Source organism: Spodoptera frugiperda, chromosome 23 (genome assembly GCF_023101765.2).
Source record: "Spodoptera frugiperda isolate SF20-4 chromosome 23, AGI-APGP_CSIRO_Sfru_2.0, whole genome shotgun sequence".
Classification (NCBI taxonomy): domain Eukaryota; kingdom Metazoa; phylum Arthropoda; class Insecta; order Lepidoptera; family Noctuidae; genus Spodoptera; species Spodoptera frugiperda.
Window position 1 is genome coordinate 6,227,103 of NC_064234.1, and position 22,485 is coordinate 6,249,587.

Consider the following 22,485-nt stretch of genomic DNA (forward strand, 5'->3'; position numbering starts at 1 on the left):
GTTTCCCCAGTTGTAAAAAATACTACCACCGAAATTTGATAAAAGCTTTAAATAGCAGAATTGTATATTATATTAAACGCAGTATCTATGTATTATGAAACCGCGCGTATCTATTACGTAAACAATATGCATACAATATGTATTTTATTACATATTTACGATTGCATTTCAGATAGCATTGATTTCTATTTAAATCAGTATTAAAATGAAATGCACTGTCGTAGATAAGTTCAATTAAGTTTTTACGCAATGTCCACAAGAAACTTGTTATGAATATGTAATTTCTGAGTTGTAGAATATTCAGAATAAAATTGATTTATTTTCTAAATTGCTCCTCTATTGAAAGCCGCTAATTTAAAAATTTGTAATTTAAATTTTAATACAGTTAATTGGATTTTTCGAATTGTACACTCATGAGAATTGCAAGGGCTGCATTGATTACTTACCTTCAAGAAACTGTTTATTGCATTTTGGCATTGCTTTGTTATAAAATTAAGGGACCAACCCTTTATATACCCTATAAAAAAGCAATGATAACAAACAACAAAAAGCTCGTTGCATTTTGTCCTAGGCGAATAATATACATAGGTACCTAATGTAATATGTAATATACGCAAGCTAATGTATTATGATTTATTATATAAATTATTTTCACTGCATTGAAAAGCGATTCTAAATTAAACATGAGTAAACACGTAGAATTGTAAATAGCTGACCAAAAATCTTTTTAAATTAGTACATGATTAATTATGTTAGAGAGTCGAAACTATAAATAAATAATTACGGCGACCTTATTTATAATTTTGGAATAATTACGTCACAATTTAATTGACTGGAGCTGTCACGAGGTGATAGTTTGAAGGAGTATATTATTATACTTAATTCCGGAATGACGTGACACCAGTAATTTATACATTAGATTAATATAATACTGATAGCGATCTGTCGTCATCATCTTGCCAATGCACTGGCTGAAGAGTTCATTGATCTAATTTGAATGACATTGGTCACATTGGTCATTTGTACCTATGGGTAGACGCGTAGAACTATCCTATACCTATACATACTTGTTTTCAAAATTGTACAAATTCATTGAATTTTGTATCGACCTACACGTTCTCAGATCATTCTGACTAATGTCTTCTACATGCGTAGGATTCTATGAAAATGGTCTTTCTCATTTATAAACGCAAAAACAATATATTTTGCGTTTTTGGCTATATTTTATTTTAATTATTATGTTATCGGCTTACTCACGTAACGTTTTGACGATTAACTCGACTAGTTTCAAGCCATGCAAGAGGCTCATATTCATGAGGAGCATTTCGCGACACACGACGCGGCGATTGTCACGCTGCTACTGACGACTCGAGTTTCGCGCCCATCGCGCCCTCTGCCTGGAATCGCGCGTACTATACGGCGCGTGCGACGTTGTTGGCTCGTTAGACTCGTTCGCCGGCGGCTGCGTAGGTGTTGGGTTCGATTCTCGGGTCGACGCAAAGACGGTGCTGCATACCGCGCTCACTGTGTCACACTCCAGACCCGCAACATTGTAGGCTGACGCAGGTTGTAGACTTGGCTTCCAGGCAGGAGGTAATGCCCAGCCACCGTCTCTGTTGAAGTTGGGACAACGACTTATTTCGATGGCCTCACGTACTTTCCGCGGTACGAAGTATTTCTCCCTCGCTAGTACGGAGACCTTGTCGAAACGGAGGAAGTGAGTCGTGCCCGCGCTACAAGCATGCTCGGCTACTGCAGATGTATGGGTGTCCATGTTCTTCACACTGCGTATGTGTTCCTTTAGTCTGGTTGCGATGTTGCGGCGAGTTTCATTCTGTTCACTACTGAGGAGGAGAAAGAAGGAATGCTGCCGTTCTTAGACGTGCTCGTGAGGCGTGAAACGGACGGCCGCCTGACACACACGGTTTACCGTAAACCAACACACACGGACCGGTACCTACGAGCCGACTCACACCATCATCCCTCCCACCTTGCCTCTGTTCCCCGTACTTTAATCAACCGGGCACTGAACCTGTGTGATCCCCAGTACATTGACGCGGAACTTGATCACCTTCGACGGGTACTGGAAACTAATGGGTACAACTGGCGCCAATGTCGACTGGCGAGCTCATCATGTAAAAGACGACCGGCAGTTGCGGAGCGGACTCCAGCATTTTTACCCTATGTGAAAGGAGTAACCGACACCATCGGACACCTGTTACGCCGAAGATACAGCATCAGGACGATCTTCCGCCCACCCGGTCAATTACGAAACTTATTACGCTCGCCTAAGGACAAGGATCCACTGGCAGTTCCCGGGGTATACATGATACCGTGCGACTGTGGCTCGAGTTACATCGGGGAAACTCGCCGCAACATCGCAACCAGACTAAAGGAACACATACGCAGTGTGAAGAACATGGACACCCATACATCTGCAGTAGCCGAGCATGCTTGTAGCGCGGGCACGACTCACTTCCTCCGTTTCGACAAGGTCTCCGTACTAGCGAGGGAGAAATACTTCGTACCGCGGAAAGTACGTGAGGCCATCGAAATAAGTCGTTGTCCCAACTTCAACAGAGACGGTGGCTGGGCATTACCTCCTGCCTGGAAGCCAAGTCTACAACCTGCGTCAGCCTACAATGTTGCGGGTCTGGAGTGTGACACAGTGAGCGCGGTATGCAGCACCGTCTTTGCGTCGACCCGAGAATCGAACCCAACACCTACGCAGCCGCCGGCGAACGAGTCTAACGAGCCAACAACGTCGCACGCGCCGTATAGTACGCGCGATTCCAGGCAGAGGGCGCGATGGGCGCGAAACTCGAGTCGTCAGTAGCAGCGTGACAATCGCCGCGTCGTGTGTCGCGAAATGCTCCTCATGAATATGAGCCTCTTGCATGGCTTGAAACTAGTCGAGTTAATCGTCAAAACGTTACGTGAGTAAGCCGATAACATAATAATTAATTTAGTATATTTTATTTATGTGTTATTTTAACTAGCATTTTGTTTAGGGACAATGTGCACAAAAACACGAATAGGACAGTAAATAGAAGTTAATATTAATCAATCGAAATCCTTGAGAATTTATTAACAATATTTAACAATCCGATTTGCTGTTTTGTATTTACGTCTACTCGAGTTAGACATTTGTAAGGACACCGGCGTGCGTCATGCCATACGGTATTTGTCAGCAATTGAATGAAAAGAATTCCAATTAATTTATTTATCCCATCAAAAACATCCTGTAAAAAACCCAAGTCTCGCAGCTCAGTCTTTCTACCGTCAAAAGTTGTGAGATCCATGTAATACCAAGTCGGTTAATCTATTTAGTGTCTACTTGAAGGACCTTCTGTCTTAAGTTATTACATAAGTTATTATCATGCCAATATTAAAAATATTTAACGTTTTAAACAAATAGATCGACTTGGACATCGCATGAAAACAAAATGAATATTACAATATTATATTAGATTCTTTAGTCTCTCGCGCCTCACGCGATTGAAACTCTCGTTCCTGTTGGTCGCTGGCCCGTCGTGCTGTGTAGTGTGATACATACTAATAATCAAATCAAGCGATGTCCAAGTCGATCTATTTGTTTAAAACGTTAAATATTTTTAATATTGGCATGATAATAACTTATGTAATAACTTAAGACAGAAGGTCCTTCAAGTAGACACTAAATAGATTAACCGACTTGGTATTACATGGATCTCACAACTTTTGACGGTAGAAAGACTGAGCTGCGAGACTTGGGTTTTTTACAGGATGTTTTTGATGGGATCTCACTTCTTTTTGTAGAGCCTTTCTTTTTGATACCATCTACTTCTAACGAATTTTGTTAAAGGTCTTATGATATTTTCTTCTGTCTGTAAGGAGGCTAGTCGCGCTAACAATTTATATATAACAGATTTAAATTATAATATATTGTTTTATTAGATTTTCGTACTTCAAGACATGTCCAATCATGTGTTTTTCATTACGTCGACCATTTTACAAGTAATAATGTTGTTCAGTTTCATGGGCTAAACACACCCTTACCCACCCTATACCCCCTCCCTTGCCTCATATGGTAGGTACCTATCTACACCTATTAAATTTATAACCACCACCAACCACCAACTGCATAAATAACTTTGTAATCCCATATATTTATATGGGATTACAAAATTATTGATGCAGTTGGTGTATTTGGAAAACTGGACCGAAATTACAAAATATTTAAGTTTTCCCATGATTAAGACACTAAACTTTATATGTATTCCAAATATGAAGCTTCTAAGTCTGCTAGAAGTGCCTTGGACTTTTGATGATCGGTGAGTCAGTGAGTGACAAAATTTAGAAACTTTAACAAGTTGTCATTCTTAAAATACTGGTTCAAATTGACTGAAATTTTAAATATTCCGTGTTTATACAATGCCGGATTAGTTACTGAAGATTCAGGTTTCTTGCTTTATCCACAACCGAATTATAGGGGGTCGAAAAAGGCCCGAATTGCTTCGAGAAAAGGATGGTACGGCCGTGCCGCTTTTTTTGCTCGACTTGGCGGGGGCACTGCCGTGCCCCCAGATGTTAACTAGTCATTCAGCACCTATACCGAAATTATTTAAGCATGTCATAGTTAAACATAGGTTACTATTGTTTTCGAGTTAACCAAATTCTCATTCATTACTTGTTTACCAGTGACTCACCTCGAATGCAGACTATAAGAATTAAAAATAAATATGTACAAGGCGTGAGAGTATTTCGCTTACTTATAATATGTTTGTTATTGACAGCTGCATTATATAATTATATGTATTTACGTAAAACGATGGTTTACGTGCGTCATAAAATGCAAACATCTATGACCCGTATTCAATGTTTCATACGTTGTGAAATTTTTTATCGGTTTTTTAGAAATTATTTGAAGTAAAAAAAGTTGGGTGTAATTAAGCGTGTCATGGCCGCGAGACGGCGCGGGCGCATTACGGCGCTCGCAGATAAAGGGTCGCGGCCTGTCTAGGAACGCGTCTGTCAACGTAATCGGCCGGAATGTTCCTGTATGACGTTTGTAACAAAACTTACCAAACTGTCTCTATGTTTGTTGTGGAATATTTTTATGTCACTCAATTAGATTGTTATCGACATGTCGAAAGAATTAATGGAAACATGCTTTGATATGTATTAATGGGTATGGTATATGACAACCTTATTGGTAATGTACGGAACTAATAATATTTATCTTAATATTTTTGTATTTTTTTAGATCTGGTTGACCATAATAATATTTTTTTTTTATTTTAACTATTAACGTTACACCTATGTAAATTGGAGATTGGAGAAAAAAATTAAGTGTGGGGAAGCCATTCTTGAGTAAGTGAGGTTACCGGAGGTCCAGATGTCCTTCCCAATCATCCCAATTCCCAAATAACCCAGTAAATTCCTAAACCCTAAAATCCCGGCAATGCCCTTTAGTATATAATATTTATAGACTAGTGACCTCTATCCTACTGGACAATAAGTGTTAAGATTATGGGAACAATCTTACCCACTAAAACGTAGAGATTAACGCAACTACAAATTATTATTGAAATGAGTAAAAGAATTAAAAAACATCTATTTAATAAATAAACAAGTAATTAAACTTTTAAAACATTAATCACAATGATTGTCGTACGTCAGTCCTAAGCATTTTATAAATCAAGTATAAAAATAGATACAAGTAATAGCATAGCATAGTAAGTAACGGTCATGTTTTTCCGGATTGAACACGGCATTGTAGCGTAATGTTTTTTGGCTTATAACATTCCCCGATACATATATCCAATAGAAAAAGAATTTTCAAATTTGAACCAGTAAATCCGGAGATTAGTGCGCTCATACAAACAAATACTATATTTATTTTTTTAAGCCGGGAGAATAATCCAATAACTTTGAGGGAAGATGGGAAAATCATTCAATAACTTCTTCCGCCTTGGCCGAGGTGAGAGGGAGTTAGTCAGACTGTTACTAACTAAAAACCACTCTGTTCCTACTCCTGCTTTTCGAGCCGGAGCCCTGGTGAACTAGGTATACCGCAACTCTCGATAAAATATTAGTATAAATTAAGCTTTAAAAAGAAAATTACAATGATCGTTGGACGTCAGACCCTAGTTAGGTACTAATATGTACTATATAAATCAAAGGTATAAAAATAGACACAAACATAAGTAATAGCATAGTAATGGTCATATCAATTATTGCTATTATTTTGCATAGCTCGGTAATGTCCGTGTCACGTGTCCAACTGGTGACGATAGCTAACGTCAATCGTAAAGGTAATTAACTTGGTAACTTCAGCTTATCTGAACATGAGGTGGAATGATGATACATGATTACACCTGGCCCATTCGTTTGTTGGTATGGAAATAGCACTATTATTGCTGTTATTTTGTTTATAATTAAATTAGCGATTGGCTAATTATAGATGGTTAATGGTATGAATGGTAGTTATAGTTCTATTTTTATAATAACTATCGTGAAACATACTAAATTAACTAAATATCACGGTTTATTCACGTAAATTAATGGAGAAAAGCTCTACTAGTTTCGAGTCACAGAGGGACTCTTCATCATGAGCAGTATGCGCAGACGCGGCGACGTCGCGTAGCCTAGCCTGATTTACGTAATTACGTGAGTAAACTATGATTTTTAGTTAATTTAGATATAGTTCTATTAGTTGGAATTATGAAGAATATATAAGTGTAGGGTCCAGCTCATATTACTGGTAGTGTCCAGGGACTTCTTTCAATTGTATGGTTTTATTCTGCACCTTGTCTTTAACTGTTACAAGACCCGAGATAGTTTAATTAAATTCGTTATGCAGTTTTGTAAAACACAAAACTGCTTCTATCATCTCCCACGCAATACATACTCAATTTACAACTAATCTACATTGTAGTTACAAATAAATACAACTGTATTCCTAATATAAACTCTACACAACGGTATCTTGAGTATCCGTCAATGAACCTATTATTAAAGTTTTAAATGAGTACCTTGGTGTTCTAGAACCTATGATCATTTGAGTGTAACGGTCATTACTGTCATGTCGGTGACACTTGACAGCGTGACAGCGTGCTCGCCCACGTGATCAGCCCCTGATATGTCACGGGTGATAGTGATAACATGTCATTTTTCTACAGATTGTATACAATTAACATTATGCCCTGTGTGCAATTTTGTAGTTTATACAAGTGCCGTATCGTAGTAATAGCTTGACAACTTGTGATAAAGTTAAGGTTCGTACTGTCAAACCTAACGTAATTTTAGTTTGAAATATTGGGTGTGTTAGTTTGTCGTGTTGCATTTTTTGAGTAATACAATTATTTTTTTGTCTTAGGATGAATATATTGCTAATACTGTGCTCTACCAAGGATACACGAAAAGTGACCGTCAATGCCTTAAAATGGTTGACCAAGCCGTCATTGGAAATTAACAGGAAGGTGTAACGTTGTCGACCTTCATATAAAGTCGGATTATTCTTCAAGTAATTCAGATACTGTGCTTAAAATATCTGTCTGCAGTATTAACTTAGATTCCAATGCTTAATTCAAGAGGAAATTGACCATTTGTTAGCAAATATTCATAATAATGTAATGCGACGGAAACACTAATTTGTGTGGTTACATCCGGCTGCGTCAGTCTGCTCATGACAGCATTGAGTGGACGAATCATTGTGGCACAACGGTCTTGATCTAATTCACTATTATTATTTAATTAACCATTTTATATTATTAACATTGACCACACCTTAAAAAAGCACCAAATTATTTTGCCAGTGATACTTATTTTACTCGAGTAACATCTTAGGAATTTTGTACTGATCTTGAAGAATTACGAACGAGGTAGTCGGATACATGAACACAGTTACACACTATTTTTTAATACATAGTGTCACCATATTTAAATACTAGTGAACTCCATTAAATACTTGTATATTCTGGTATGGTATTACTTAACAGTAATATGGATTAATATATAAGCTTAGTGTACATGGTCCTTGTGACAGACAGACGACAATATTTGATATCGCTGAGTGGAAAGAGCCGAGCTTCTTGATAACCCTCCGTCTGCGATGCACGCGCCCACTGCCGGCGCCCGGATTACGTAGTTTTTTATTATTTTACATCATGCAGGAATATAAATAAAAACAACCTATGGACCTAAATATAAATATTTTGTTAAAGATAACGTGTGTCGACCCAAAGAATCTTGACCCGAGGTAAATCTTAAACGTACTTTGAGATCCCCACGCAATTTCTTATCCAATTACAATATTTGTTGTTTGTGTAAAATGCCGAAGTCCAAATGTTAGGAATCACATTTTTAATACCGAAATTATGTAAGGAAATAGAAAAATCCGCTGAAAAGTAAATCCGTATTTTTCCAAATAGTTATTTCGGTCATTTTCGTATTACACTAATAATTAAATTATCATGATTAGTTTACTAACATAATATTTAAGCAGGGATTCCCAAACTTTGTCGGTCAACGTATTATTGTTGGTTAACGATAACGAGTAGGTACGTCTGCATAGGATATTAGCTCCACACTTATTTAGATGTGTCTTCAATGACATAAAGATCCTAGGTTAGGTATTATTATTGATCTAAAAAAAGCGTGTTAAAAAATAAATCTAATTTTGGTATTACAAAAAACCAATTATGAACTAAGAAGTAAAATCTTTTTAAATCACATTATAAACGACTGCGTGTGAGCTTTCAAAATAATATAAGGATAATTTTTAAATCGCTGGTACTTCTCGTAAATACCTCTTCACTAATACCTCTTGGCTGATACCTCTTCGTCGTGTTTAAATATCGAAGAATATTAATACAATCAAACGCTGTCTATACAACAATATAGTTTGAATAGGACAGAACAGGTTCGTTCTGACTACAGTTCTTTTTGTTTATTTCCTGCAACATAAATCATATAAGGTGGGCTATGTATAAATAAATACACCAAGGTACATAACAGTTACATTAACCACAATGTTGATAAATATGAAACCCGTGATTTGAACAATAATAAATAATAATTAACAATTATTTTTACCTTTTATCAACATCAACAAAAAGGTTATCATTCACAATTTGGTGAGACAGATTTTTGACACGGAGGCTGCAATTAATTAGTGACACAATTATATTAAAAGGCATACTGCTATTTATAAACAAACCTGTGATAATCACGAAGTAATAACATGCATTTTCACATAGTAACTGAATTAGCCGAGTTTAACTGTTCAAGGAAAATAATAGTCTATACAGAACGACTTTAAATTGGATGTCGCATGACAGGATATTACCTGCTAATTGATAATTTCTACAACAGTGTCAATGTTATTTATAGTTTAAGTCCATTTGGAAAGGTTCTAACAGGGGCTAATATAGGTTTTCATTGTTACCTATTACAGTATTGTAATTTTGTCACGACGTGAGAAAAATAAAGAGTAGTCATCTCATGTGACGTCTGTGCAGTAAAAATAGATTGGTTCAGTGATAATTGGAGTGATATTTTTAGATAAAATATTATTGTCACTTGTGGAAAATTTAGATGTGCTAACAAGGAAACATCCTTTTGAGTAAAGTAGGTACCTACATAGGTAACGACTGTAACTGTATAGCTCTTTTCATAACAAGATGTAAATGTTCTTTGTGGGAGGTTAATATTCAGAGCACAAATTATTATTTATCCGGCCTTTTAACATTACCCTGACTTTGGAACGTGTGTTTATTGTTATTTACAACGTATGTAGGTTACTTGTTTAATGCAAATATCACTTCTTGGATACAAGAAAATTGAGACCTTAAAGCCAATGACTTTGAGGAGACAATTATTTGTTCTTATTATTTAAACGTCATCCGCGACCTTAAGACTTTGGATTCGAGACATAAAAGTAGCAATCATTAGGATTTAAAAGGAGAAATAGACAATTAATTCTTGCATTTTGTTGTGGCTTGTCCTTGCTACTTCCACTCTGCTATTGTAATCAATACAATGATCTTAACTAATTTTGGTGGTAAAGTCTAAAGATTAATGCAAATAGGTAATGAAACCATGTCATCAGACGATATTTTTTTACAATAGCTATCAACAATACTGTTGAAATTGTGACGTTATGTTACATTGAACTTTGAGCTTTATAAACTTGGGTTTCTTGCGACTTTAGTGCTCGTAATAGGGAGATAAAGGAAATCGGTTCAGTTCTATTTGATACGGTTCATTATGCCGTGACCTGATCGTATGGGTGACCGAGACCGGCGCCATGTTCTTGATAGCGTTGAACCGGATCAAACCAGATAATATTGATAAACAAATCCATTGCAATTTTAGCATTTAGATATTAAAGAATGCCTTAAGGCATTAAGTCCACGATACACTCTATTTTTTGTGTTCAAAATTAAATAAATAAATGATATTAGAATTATTTGCATAATGATATGATGTCCTTCTATAACTTTATCTACTTACTTTTTTTTTGTTTTAAGTCTTGTTGTTTTGTTTGGTGTATAATGTAAAATTTATAATGTAAAAAAAATGTAAAATTATAATGAAGCCCTATTGGCATACGCCAAATTATAATGAAGCCCTATTAGCATACGCCAATAGGGCTTCATTATAATTTTTTATTTAAGCAATAATCAATTTTGTAATTTATATTTTGCATGTTACATAACCTACAATTATGCAGCTCTAGGTAACTTATGTATGAATAAGTGACGAACATTAAAGCAGTGCGCTTAAATAAGTCATTATCTTGTAAGCTAACATTACACGCTAAAGCAATTCCTACCTTATCATTTTGGCGTTTTGGTCAATTTTAATTAATTTCAAGGTTGGCTGGCGAAGACTATGTAATTTGAAAACTAAAAACTATTAATTCTAGTGTTAGCTTACGTAAAAAGTGCTTTGAAGTTTAGCAGGAACTGCTGTTTCTATGTGAAGATTGAATACTTCACATAGAAATTGAAGTTGTGAAAAACATTTTAGACACCACACTTGAAACTTACGAAAATTGTATGTTATAGAGTACTTAATTAGCGAAACAAGAACAAGAACTCTTCATTTTTTGCAAGAGCAAGAAATAAAAAGTCGTTCCCTCTAAGCGAAAGTACATATATTTTGATATCCTCATATCAAGCATAAAAAATGAACAAATTCCGTTATCTTTTAAAAAGTATGTATATGAATAAACACACTCTCTTTCAATGTATTTTCGACATATTTTTACGATGTCTGTAATATCTTTAATTTTTTTATTCACAGGTACCACGTAAACTTATATTAACAGCTTGGAAAGTGAGTACAGAATTACAGCACATTTAATATCTACTGATAAATAATTATTATACGTAGGTAGCTATACCTCATTATCAGACTATAAATAAATCAATGACCTGAGAGACAAGTGTCGAATTTAGAAAACTTGCCTATTATGTAAACATCAAATACATACATACATATATGTGTGAGTGTTGATCGTGACATCTTATGAATCGGGGTCAAGGCTCATAATCTATAGATTCTATAGTCTATTATAGATTTTGCTACAGATCCCACCTGAAATAGTGTCATGATAAATTAATGTATATCTGTCACTGTCTTTTACAGTTATGTTTGAATTTGTTGACAATAACATTCGTCTAACGAACTTCGTTCGTTTTAGCAATAAACGAACTAGAAAGAGGGTAGACCGATTCGTCTGCTCATAAACATCCAACTGCATATACTCAAGGAAGAAGCTATACAACTTACGTAGCTCCGTCCCTCTTGCACTACTCAATGATCGACCATTCTGGCACAATTATAATAGAATAGACTAAGGCCACCTAAGGCCCTGTGATCTTGGCGCTTGCAACAGTGCCGAAATATCGGAAACTCGAAAAAACTAGAAAATCATGGTAAATATCCCGTTTTGAGTTTTAAAGATGTTATTAATGACCATGTCAGTTTAAAAACTTGTATAACATTCTTAAGTTATATTGCTCAATTGTTTAAACTCGCGTGTTTTACTTGTTTGTTCTTAAATGCTAGGGGAAGAACATGTATATTGAAGTAATTGAACTACGTACAAATACGTCATTTTAATGATGTTCTTGGAATTACTCTATTGCTATGTATAGAAAGGAAAATTCTTTCTTAAATATCTTTAAATATCAATGGGTGTCGTCAAATTCTTAGTACGCAAAAAAGGTCGGTAATACATTTCTTTAGTGTTGTTAGGTGCAAGAAAACTGTTACAAGAAAAGCTACTTTATTATAACAATACAACTTAATAAACCTCAGTCGCATAATTTCGTAATTCAGAATAAACCACATATTAAGATACAGGCCAAATCTCATATGGTCTGTCGGTGGTATTTATAAAAAAACGTCTCAGGGACACATTAGCAAACAATGAGTCGTTTTTATTCAGAACAGAACAGGACACGGCTTTGTGCCGGCACAACATATTTTATGCTAAAACGGGTCATGAGAATCCATAGAAAATCGGTAATTTAATGGCTTTTTTTGAGGTCGAGAAGCATACAATGACTTCTCCCGCTTTGGGCGAGGCGAGAGGGATTGTTAGACTCTTACTGACTAAAAACCACCCCGTTCCTACTCTTGCTTTTCGAGCTGGAGTCCCGGTAAACCTTAAACAAAACCTAGATAGTCCACAGCTCCATAATTGAATGGCTAAATTAGTATATACTGAGTGCTTAGTACTACTTAGTTTTACGTTTAACGACGTCGATACATTCTGATTGGCCAGCTCCAATGAACGAACCAATCAGAAGGATAAGCGCGGTAACGTTTCGATCTCGTTAAACGCAAAATAAACTTGTACTACGCCTTCTGAATGCTTTGTATCTTGTGTCTGTGTCTTCGGATCCTCCAATGCCATGTGTGCCGTTAGCGAAGAGCCACTCAACTCCACGGAGGTTGGCCTCGCCATTATTTTTTTAGGGCAGTAACATTTTGTCAAGTCTTAAAGGTCTATTCACACGAATGCTCGTTTCAATTTCTCACGGAGTTTAAAATCAATTTAATTCGATAAGCTGACTTGAGTTATATCGTAACTTAATAAGGCTTAACTGTTATTATGTAATTATAGGCACCCATTAGCTATATTTAGATACTCAACGACTACTTCATGGTTTTTGTTGACGTAATTTTAATTTAATGTGTTTTTTTTTCATTGTGATTATTCAAATTATGTTATGTGGCCAGTCATTTACGGAGCTGTAATAATACTTTTTTTTTGTAAGTAGGCATTCTATTGATACTTTTTTGCACATCACTCTGTTTAGAAGACGGTGTTTTTAATTTGAATGGCTTTTTAATTACCGTGTGAAGGCCAGACTGAACTGACATGCCACAGTCATTGGGTATACTATATTATTAAAAGAGATCAGACATGTATTGGTCAATATTATTGGACAGTTAGATATTTTATTAAGTAAATAGTATTATTGTGTTGTTATTTAATAATTTTAGTCTGCTCACGTGCGCACGCGCTTATCGTTAAGGTGGATCACGGCAAGCCATTGACGTCAGAGCTTACAGGGTCGGACCACAGTACACCACTAATTTAACCACAAATAAATCACATAAATTATTAAAATTATTGTGGTTTTATAAAATCTAATTATGATTTATTGATCGATCGTTTAATATAAAAACTGGAGTTTGAATGGAAAAATTTTGTTATTGATACCTTTTTTGTATTTTGCTTTTAAAGCTTTTAATCTTCATCTCACTCTATAACAAATAAATTAAGTATTTAATTGAATTGTGTCAAGGACTTTTTAATCTATTTACAAAATAAAATTTTATTTGTCAGTTACTCTAAGTTAATTATCTTTTTAATTTGAAATAACACAAGTACAAGAAATGCTATTAAAATCTATTTAAAGAAGTGAAACTAAGCGTAAAGTTTCATGGGTTAATCTTAATGCGGAAAGTTTACAGTTACAGTTATAGGAACGTGTTTTTTATGGTTTCAGTTTCAAACTAACGATAACGAATAGTTTTAATTTTCTTTCATATTCACATCTGGTAAACTGGAAAAATGTTTGTGTATGTTTACCCGACTGCACCAGAAGGAGGGTACATAAATATGTTGTACATTCCTCTAGTGTTGCGGGTGTCCATGGGCGGCGCTGATCGCTTACCATCAGGTGACCCGTCAGCTCATTTGCTCCCTATTCTATAAAAACAAAATGTATTCTTTAGGTACATATCTACAGAAGATTCTAGAAGGAGCTGAGGTCACCACACCTTCACTTGTGTGAACATCACATATCATCACATATGTACATATGTGATGTTAGGATTCGTATATTTAGGATTCCAAATGATATCATTAAGCCATGTGTGATATCACGCTATTGCCACTACATAGTCTTATTTTATTTACATATTTGTGTATTTCATTCATCGAGAAATGTTTAAATTATTATAAACATTTGTAACTGAGACAAGACTGGATAGAATCTTTGACTTGATGATTTGAGCTGCTGTGCATTATTACATGCTGCTTTTTGTGGGCTCCAGGGGGTCTTGAAACTAGTCGAGTTACTTTCTGGAACTGTTACGTGGGTAAACCGTTTTACCCAATTTTTCTTTATTGATTCAACAAAATGTTTCTTTGGTTAGGCGTAGTATGGAGTATGTGCTCTCCTCTTGGCTGACCTCAGGGGGTCATTTAGTAAAAAATATAGATGTTATGTTCTTACACGAGGCAAACTACGTCAAAAGATGAAAATCTTAGTAGTGACATGCGTAAGTATTGTCCTATAACAAGCCTTTTGTGAAAATATAAGATAACGGTAAACAGCACGAGATTTAATCTCTTACATACTACATTGTCAGTGCGAAATTTTAAAGAAAATATCTCCATTCATAAATGCAACTTAGTTGTTGAGATCCCTGCTAATGTTTGTAGCGATAACCTTTCTAGCTTCTATAGTGCAACAATGTTGATACAATGCGAAAATTCCTGTATTTTAACGTAAATAATAACTCGATTAGCATTTTACTATTATTACATCCGGTGAAGAAGTAGGTAAATCACAAAGTCATGCCCACTTTTTTTTTCTCAACGGCTGTTACGAACATCCTTTTTTATCTTCATCCTCATTATCATATCAACCGCAAGACATCCACTCATCTACTGCACAACGACTTTTTCTAGATCAGTCTTCTAGATCGGTTGGAAGTAACCAGCACCTAGCGGTTCCCCTGCGAACTTTACAAAATCTTTTGAGAACCTCATGAAAAGATGTTACGATACGCTTGCCGGATCTTCTGAAGTACTCATAGCCTTCATTGGGCGTAAGTCCAAGTTTCAAGCTTAATCATATTATCTTGACGGCATGAACTTCATTTTATGTAGATGGTCCATAATAGATAGTATTGAGCCATCATGTAGCATCGTCTAATAGGATTCAAATAGAAGCAACTGTTACAGCTTATGAACTAAGTCAAAATTTAACTTAGCAGATATGTTAATTAATCATTTACCAATCACAAACCAATTCGAATTTGAAGAAAGAAAAGAATAACGAATTCAAACCTTATTTCTTAACACTAATAAAATATATTCCAGTAACATTGCAAGCTAGTAGTTTTCGACCGTAAATAAACAGTGCTTCGAGTGTTTAAACGCTGCGCACATGTGCTTTGAACTCAATGCCGCTAAATGTCAAAGTCGTGACTCAATCTACACACATTCATATCCCGAATAATACACTGATATTGTTCCAATCACCTCGATCATTTTGTACAGACAACCGCAAAAAACTTTAAAACTTCCAGTTTAACTTGAACTTGTATTACTTTGGCTTTAAGTACAGTCAAAGGTCAGTTCAAATTGGGCTGTATAGCTAGATTTGCAGCCAAGTTTGCCGCATTATCTTCACCAATTGTTTGATTTGTATCGACCCAGGATTTATTCTACGTCACGCGCTAACGAGCTAAGTCAATACATGTAAATACTTATCGTTACTTATTTTTTGTTTGTTCAGATACGTAGACCGCTTTTCTTTGGCTTGTGAAAACAAACTTAGCGTTGCCGTAAAGGTCTTCACTTTATGGTGAGCTTTTCATGGCAATATTATTTCAAAACAAAATTCAATTCAGTTCTACATACCTTCCTACGTATTTGCAAATGTTATGAAAATATGTGCCAATATTAACGCCAAAAGATCACATGTCCAGCATATCCTACAATACGATCATTCGTAGCTCTTAGCCTATAAAACCCTATAAATCAATGCAGGCAAAACTTACTGATAGATTGCGAGAGAAAAATATGAACATTTTAAATCTGTATCCTTCAGACCAATACATCCTTGTCTTCTAATAACAAACATTATCAAAAACGTCGACAAACATGCATTTTAAAAAAGAAAACCAAACCGCATTGATGATCATCCTATTATTTACTTCATAATAAGAACGGACATCATTACGAAATTAAAGTGCCTAACTCAATAATGGCGCCCACGCAGCTTTAGTTTGCATTGCCGTTTTTGCTAGAGCATTAGCAAATCTTTTGCAGATATTTACACTTTGGACCATATTATCTGGGAACCTAACAGTTTACTAATACCTTTTTATTTATTTAACTTCAAATTGTTATGTGATCAAATAATTTAACCTTCGAAACGTTTTAGCATCGACATACGATGTTTGGAAAACTAGTCAAATGGTTCTCTTACATGAATGTTGTACTTCTATTTGTTAAGGATTTAATGTACAATGTAATTGATGTAGTGTGATATTTGTTTACAAAAGTGCTAATTTTTGAAAGTAGTAAGTACGTATGTGTAAGAGCCGACACAACACCTGAAGTCTCCAGAACATGCGTACTTATGAGGTTTTTAATGAGATATGTCTTCAACATCATCATCATCAACAGCCGAAAGACGTCCATTGCTGGATAAAGGCATTCCCATTAGTCCTCCACGACGAACGACAGCTCGCCATTCATCAGCCATAATGACATGATATTTTTATCAAAATTAATTACTTCTTGAAGCTTACCTTTAAAAAATTGATTCCTTTTACTTGTGAGAAGAGGAGTAGTAGAACAGTTACAGTCTCATAATGATGAATCTTTGAAATATTTAAAAAACGAAAATAATCTCGAAAGCGTATGCAACAAACTCCAGTTAACATGTACTTCAAGGTTAGGTACTATATTGTTATTATTTTAAAACGTGCTATATCTTTTCTGAACCAATTATTGGTAGGTATTTACATTTGGAGCAAAGAAACAGAGCCACCAGCGTTTTTATTATTTTTCATTTCTTGATAAATATTTTCTGTTTTATAATAATTTTATTAAATTGGTTACGTATATCGTATGAAAGTCAACCTTATTACCTTTAAAATGCAAGGTTTTTTTAAAGTATTATCGTTTTAATATTATTGAGATTTCTTTAAAATGAATGAAGCATTAGTAGCTCCGTTTCTTTGCTCCCAAGTGTAGTTTACTACAAAATATACAGAAACCGTACTTATAATCTCCCTAGCAACTCTATTAGTTACCAAGTAAATATGTTTACCTATGTATGTGTGTATGTAAGTAGACAAATCTACAGTTTTATGTACCTTGAACATTTTCATTTGTTTTATTAATTAGAAGTGACAAGAAGAAGTCAAATTTTTAAACGCATATAATTATGCAAGTTTGCTAACTATAATACACTTATTTACTCGAATCAAGTTATTTTTGTATAATTATCAATTTAAATATTAATATTTTTGTTTAGATAAACATTTATTTATCTAGATTTTAATAATAACAAATTCATATTTTCAAAATTTCCGTATAATTTACATTTTTGATCAAAATCCAAAATTTTGATAGTAGTTTTTTATTTATATGACATTTAACAGAAATAAATAAGGCATAAATGCCATCTGAATGTCAATAGGCAGTAGATTATACTTAAAATCATAAAGCAGACGTGATGAAGTCAAATTGAAGGGTTACAATTCAAAAAGTCAACAATTTGATGAAATAAACAATTTCAGACACCGTGTCATATAAACCAAAGTTTGGAAACTATAAAATGTAACAATACTTTATCCCATCTTTATATTTATTCGAGGAAAATCATCTAAAATGACTTTTCTCACCTAGGGCTACGCGAGATGGAGTGTCAGACTCTTACGGACTAAAAACCACCCTGTTTTTACTTTTCAGTTTTTATTTAAAGTGTTTTTTACTCCTGCTTTTCGAGCCGGAGCTCCGGTAAACCCGCTAGATAGTCCGCAGCTCTGGATCAGGCATCAGCTCTACTGGGGCCCCATCTGTGGACTTTATCCCACCTGGGAGTAATAATTATCGTGATCGGCATTTATTAGTATTTATTGCTCTTAATGATGACGCAAGTTCTAGCTTTAAAGTCAGGCAGTCTGTCTATAAGGTATAGACAATGGTATCCTTTGGGTGGTCTGTGGTCACCCATTTAGAACCTTCATTAAATCCAAATAGACACGTGACGTTTAGCAAATAAATTATTTTTATGACTTATTACAATGTCCTACTGATTTGGCATGCATTTATTTTAATACAATACTTACCTACTGTTTAGTTGGTTAAGCAAGCTAATCGAATTTATGTATCTCAGTTTTGCTGTTTAGGTACGCAGAGTTCTTATTCAGCAGCAGATTTAAGTATTTTATACGTACACATTATATAGTTAGGTACTATCCCTACTCATATGTGGTGTAGTGGTCGACTTCAGGACTACATACATATTTGACAGAAACTGGGTAGTACCGTTCTCTAAAAAACCTCAACTTCTTGTTACAATTTTCAAAACCATTGCTAAGTTACTAACCTATGGGAAATCTTACTGTTTTGTAGTGTATTAAGCCTAGATATTTATTGCTCTTCTAAATGGAATCACTAGGAACTCCCATAAGTAATATACCTACAGATACACCTTCTGCATCCTACTTACTAGGTACTTCCCAAATTCTTTACCACTACAAAATCTTTATCATAATAATAGCGACGGAACATTAAGTAACACCTCTAAGTCTATTTGATTAATGGGTTCAACGGTTGCAATATCCTCTTATTTAAGTAATTTAACAAATACAATACGATCCCATCTTGACTTAACATCGTTAAGTTAATCTTTTCCGTCCACTTTGACCACATACCAGACTTAACTGATTGAGTCAACAATTCTGTTGACATCCTTACTCTAAGTCGCCATTGGTAAATAAGTTAAAAGAACCGCCCTAATAGGTTTAAAGATTTCAAAAGTAAGATAATTACTTTTACTTTTAATGCTTCTTATTTTATCTACTGTTAACTTTCTCCATTTGGTTTTGACGTCATTTGGAAATCTTGACCTAATCCAATCTTTGAAGTGTTGGGGCATTTACCGAAGGTAAACGGAGACAAATGAGGTGCGATAACTAATAGTGTATTACGTAAGGACAACGGTATTAATTTTACTTAATGTTATGTGCTTGTGGCACTTGACTAGGGTCATCTTGGTCATATTTGACACTAATTCCAGTTAATAACATGTTTACAAAAGGTACGTTGCTTTTAATCTAATAAAATAAGTTATCTATAAATTCGTCTGAAATATTCTTTACTTAGATGAACTGAAATACGTTTCTAGAAGTATCAAGTAATTTTATTCAACTAACTTTTGTTAGGAGCTTTACGCAATGTTTAAACAAGTGATCAAACATCTTTCTACAACAGATATCTCATATAAATAAGTACTTGCTATGTTTTTCTAGTAAAACCACATAACAGCTTCTAATACTGGGTAACTGGTAACTGGGTCAAGTTATGCGAACGATTTATATTTAAGAATCCATCTATAAAACGTACTCCAGTTACGGTTATATTAAACAAACTTATTCCATTGAAAGGAGGTTCATTTCTCGAAGTTGCTAAAACTTTTAATTAAACATTCAACACCGAGAATGTTAACCCGCCAAATGTCGGTGGCGCGCCGGTTTAATTTGTAGGTTATAATAAGAATCGCCGTTACAATGAACGACCGAACGGGACTCGGGAAGTTCGGGGAGGGGCGCGGCGGGACGCGAGGGGGATGCTCCCCAAGTGCATGCGTACAACAGACGCTACAAACACCACACACAGAGTCCCAAAATGTATAAAATATTACTCAACAACACGTGAATATATTAAAATACTCAATACGAAAGTGAAATCAATAGCGGCGACGTTTGTTTTTTACGTTTCCTTGTGTAATTCGTGCACATTCCTGCGAAGAGGTTATGTTGACAGAAGAGTTTTGGTCACAAGTAAGTAGACTGTTTTCTTCATTATTTCCGCAACTTATTCATTATAATTTTGACGTAGATTCCTCCTACAACTGTGTTACATATAAATGTTTATTCTTTTAATCGCTCTATTGACATTGTTAGCGTCCTGTCAGCTGCTTTGTTCATCACCAACAAAAAGGATTCCCATTGGTGTTTGGACTTAAAAGTCATCATATTTTACGCTATTAGCAAAATTATGACTAATTACATGCTTCCTAAAACATAATGTATATATGACGTTTATTTTATGAATAAATAAATAAATAAAGAACAGCTGATTGATAAACGTAGGTACTTCTATAGAGTTGTTTATATTTGAGATAAATAAATAAAGGTTATCTACATGGGAGGTACCTAATGAAATATCACGTAGACCATATTCAATTAGCATATTATTTATTACTTTATTATCAAAATTGAGGTAAAGTTTAATATGTTAGATATCAATACGTAACACGCCTATCTATCTAATTAAAATTACAGGTAGCTAAGTACATAGTTAATATTATATTTAGATAGACTAGCTTCTGCCAGTGGCTTCGCCAGCAAGCCTATGTTCTATGTATTATTTCAGACCATAATCTGTACCTGTTCCAATTTCCTCCCGTTCCCTGACATGATTAAATAACAAACATACACACAAACGCATTTATACACTAGTATGATAGTAAGATAGATTTATTTCGCGTAAAAGCTTTGGCCTTTATTCAGTCAATGTAAGTTTCATACTTTCATGGAACTGAATACATTCAGCAAGAGCCATTGTTTCAGGAATTCTGAGAATTAACTTAAGAGCCGATTTAAGCACGTATGGTAAATACTGAATAACATATTAATATGACAGAAAAGGACGTTTTTAAAGCTCAACTTTATTTATTTGATTTTATAAATTTATGTATTGATTGGTTATAGGTTAGCTCTCTTTTTTCTTTATACATATACGAGTATAAGTCTCTAGTTCTTTAAGCAAATGTACTTTACAGCTGAAGTTAATATCTCTGGATCATTTAATTATTTCATATTTAAAGTTAAAGGGTAAACTAAACCTGACAGCGCTTCTTTGTAGTATGTACTAATTGTAAACCCTATATTGTGGCTGTTATTACGTTTTTCTCTTAGAAAAAATCCCTACTTATAGAATAAAGATTAAAAAAATGTACTTTACACATAAGTAAGTACCTATTTCTTATAAAAGTTCAATCTAATCTACAAATATTCTTAAGTTACGATTGAAATGAAAACAATTAATCATTTTTTATCCGATTGTCTCAACCAAACAGCGTCACTACATCGTCGTGTATAAGAGAAACGTAGTCTTTATAAAAAGAATGATTGTTCTCACAGTTCCAAGGCACACTGGTTGATATGAATGTACGTAGGTACTTGTATATCGTCATGGTTCCGTCCTATTACAAAAGGTACTTAGAACCTACCTACATAGGTAATGATTTCAATTATCCGATGTAGTGGCGTGACTTCGTTTCTAGCGCGCGTCACCTAACTAGGGAACTGCTATTTTATTAATTCTTCATTGATAATATTTGTAAGTGTTGCTGTTTTTATTATTTTTGTGTTTATTTAAGAGATTTATGTGTATAAATGCTTCTGCAAATTGTTTTTAAATTTATTTTGATCATTTTATACCTTCATCTAATTATTTAATCTCTTCTTCCGCCTTGGACGTGGCGAGAGTGAGTGTCAGACTTTTATTGACTAAAAACCATCCCGTTCCTATTCTTGCTTCTTGAGCCGGTGGCCCGGTAAACCCGCTAGGTAGTCCGTAGCTCTGGGCTCCATCTGTGAAAATTATTTTAAATAGGTAAATCGGTCTTTGGTGTCCTGTTCATAAAAGTATTTTTTGGTCTAAAATCCGATTTTTTAATAAGTAGTGATATATTAATGTAAGAATTAAAACCGTTTTTTTTTTCTTGAAATCTTAATTGCTGAAATATACTTTAATCGACTTTAGCTGCCTATTGGTGATATTTAATATGTACCTAATGCTGGATTAATTTACATATAGACACACTTTTTCTTGGCACAAAAATTGTAGTCTGGATTACATAGAACACTTGGAATTGGAAGTCTTCCAAGTAAATGAGAACTAACTTAAAGTAGTCTTTACATTAAATCTCGATGACA

General features: G+C 34.7%; 1 protein-coding gene across 3 annotated transcripts in view; it reads left to right on the plus strand.

Moving 5' to 3' along the window:
* LOC118266803 (inositol-trisphosphate 3-kinase homolog) overlaps positions 1-22,485 on the plus strand; it is a 114,899-nt gene that overhangs the window by 55,555 nt on the left and 36,859 nt on the right. Inside the window, exon 1 of one of the 3 annotated variants that reach the window (XM_050703106.1) lies at positions 20,156-20,322. The exons of the other annotated variants lie outside the window; for them this stretch is intronic. Coding sequence (XP_050559063.1) covers positions 20,296-20,322 — 27 coding nt within the window. The 5' untranslated portion in view covers positions 20,156-20,295. Of the gene's footprint in view, positions 1-20,155; positions 20,323-22,485 lie in introns of those variants that run through there. 3 annotated transcript variants of the gene reach the window in all.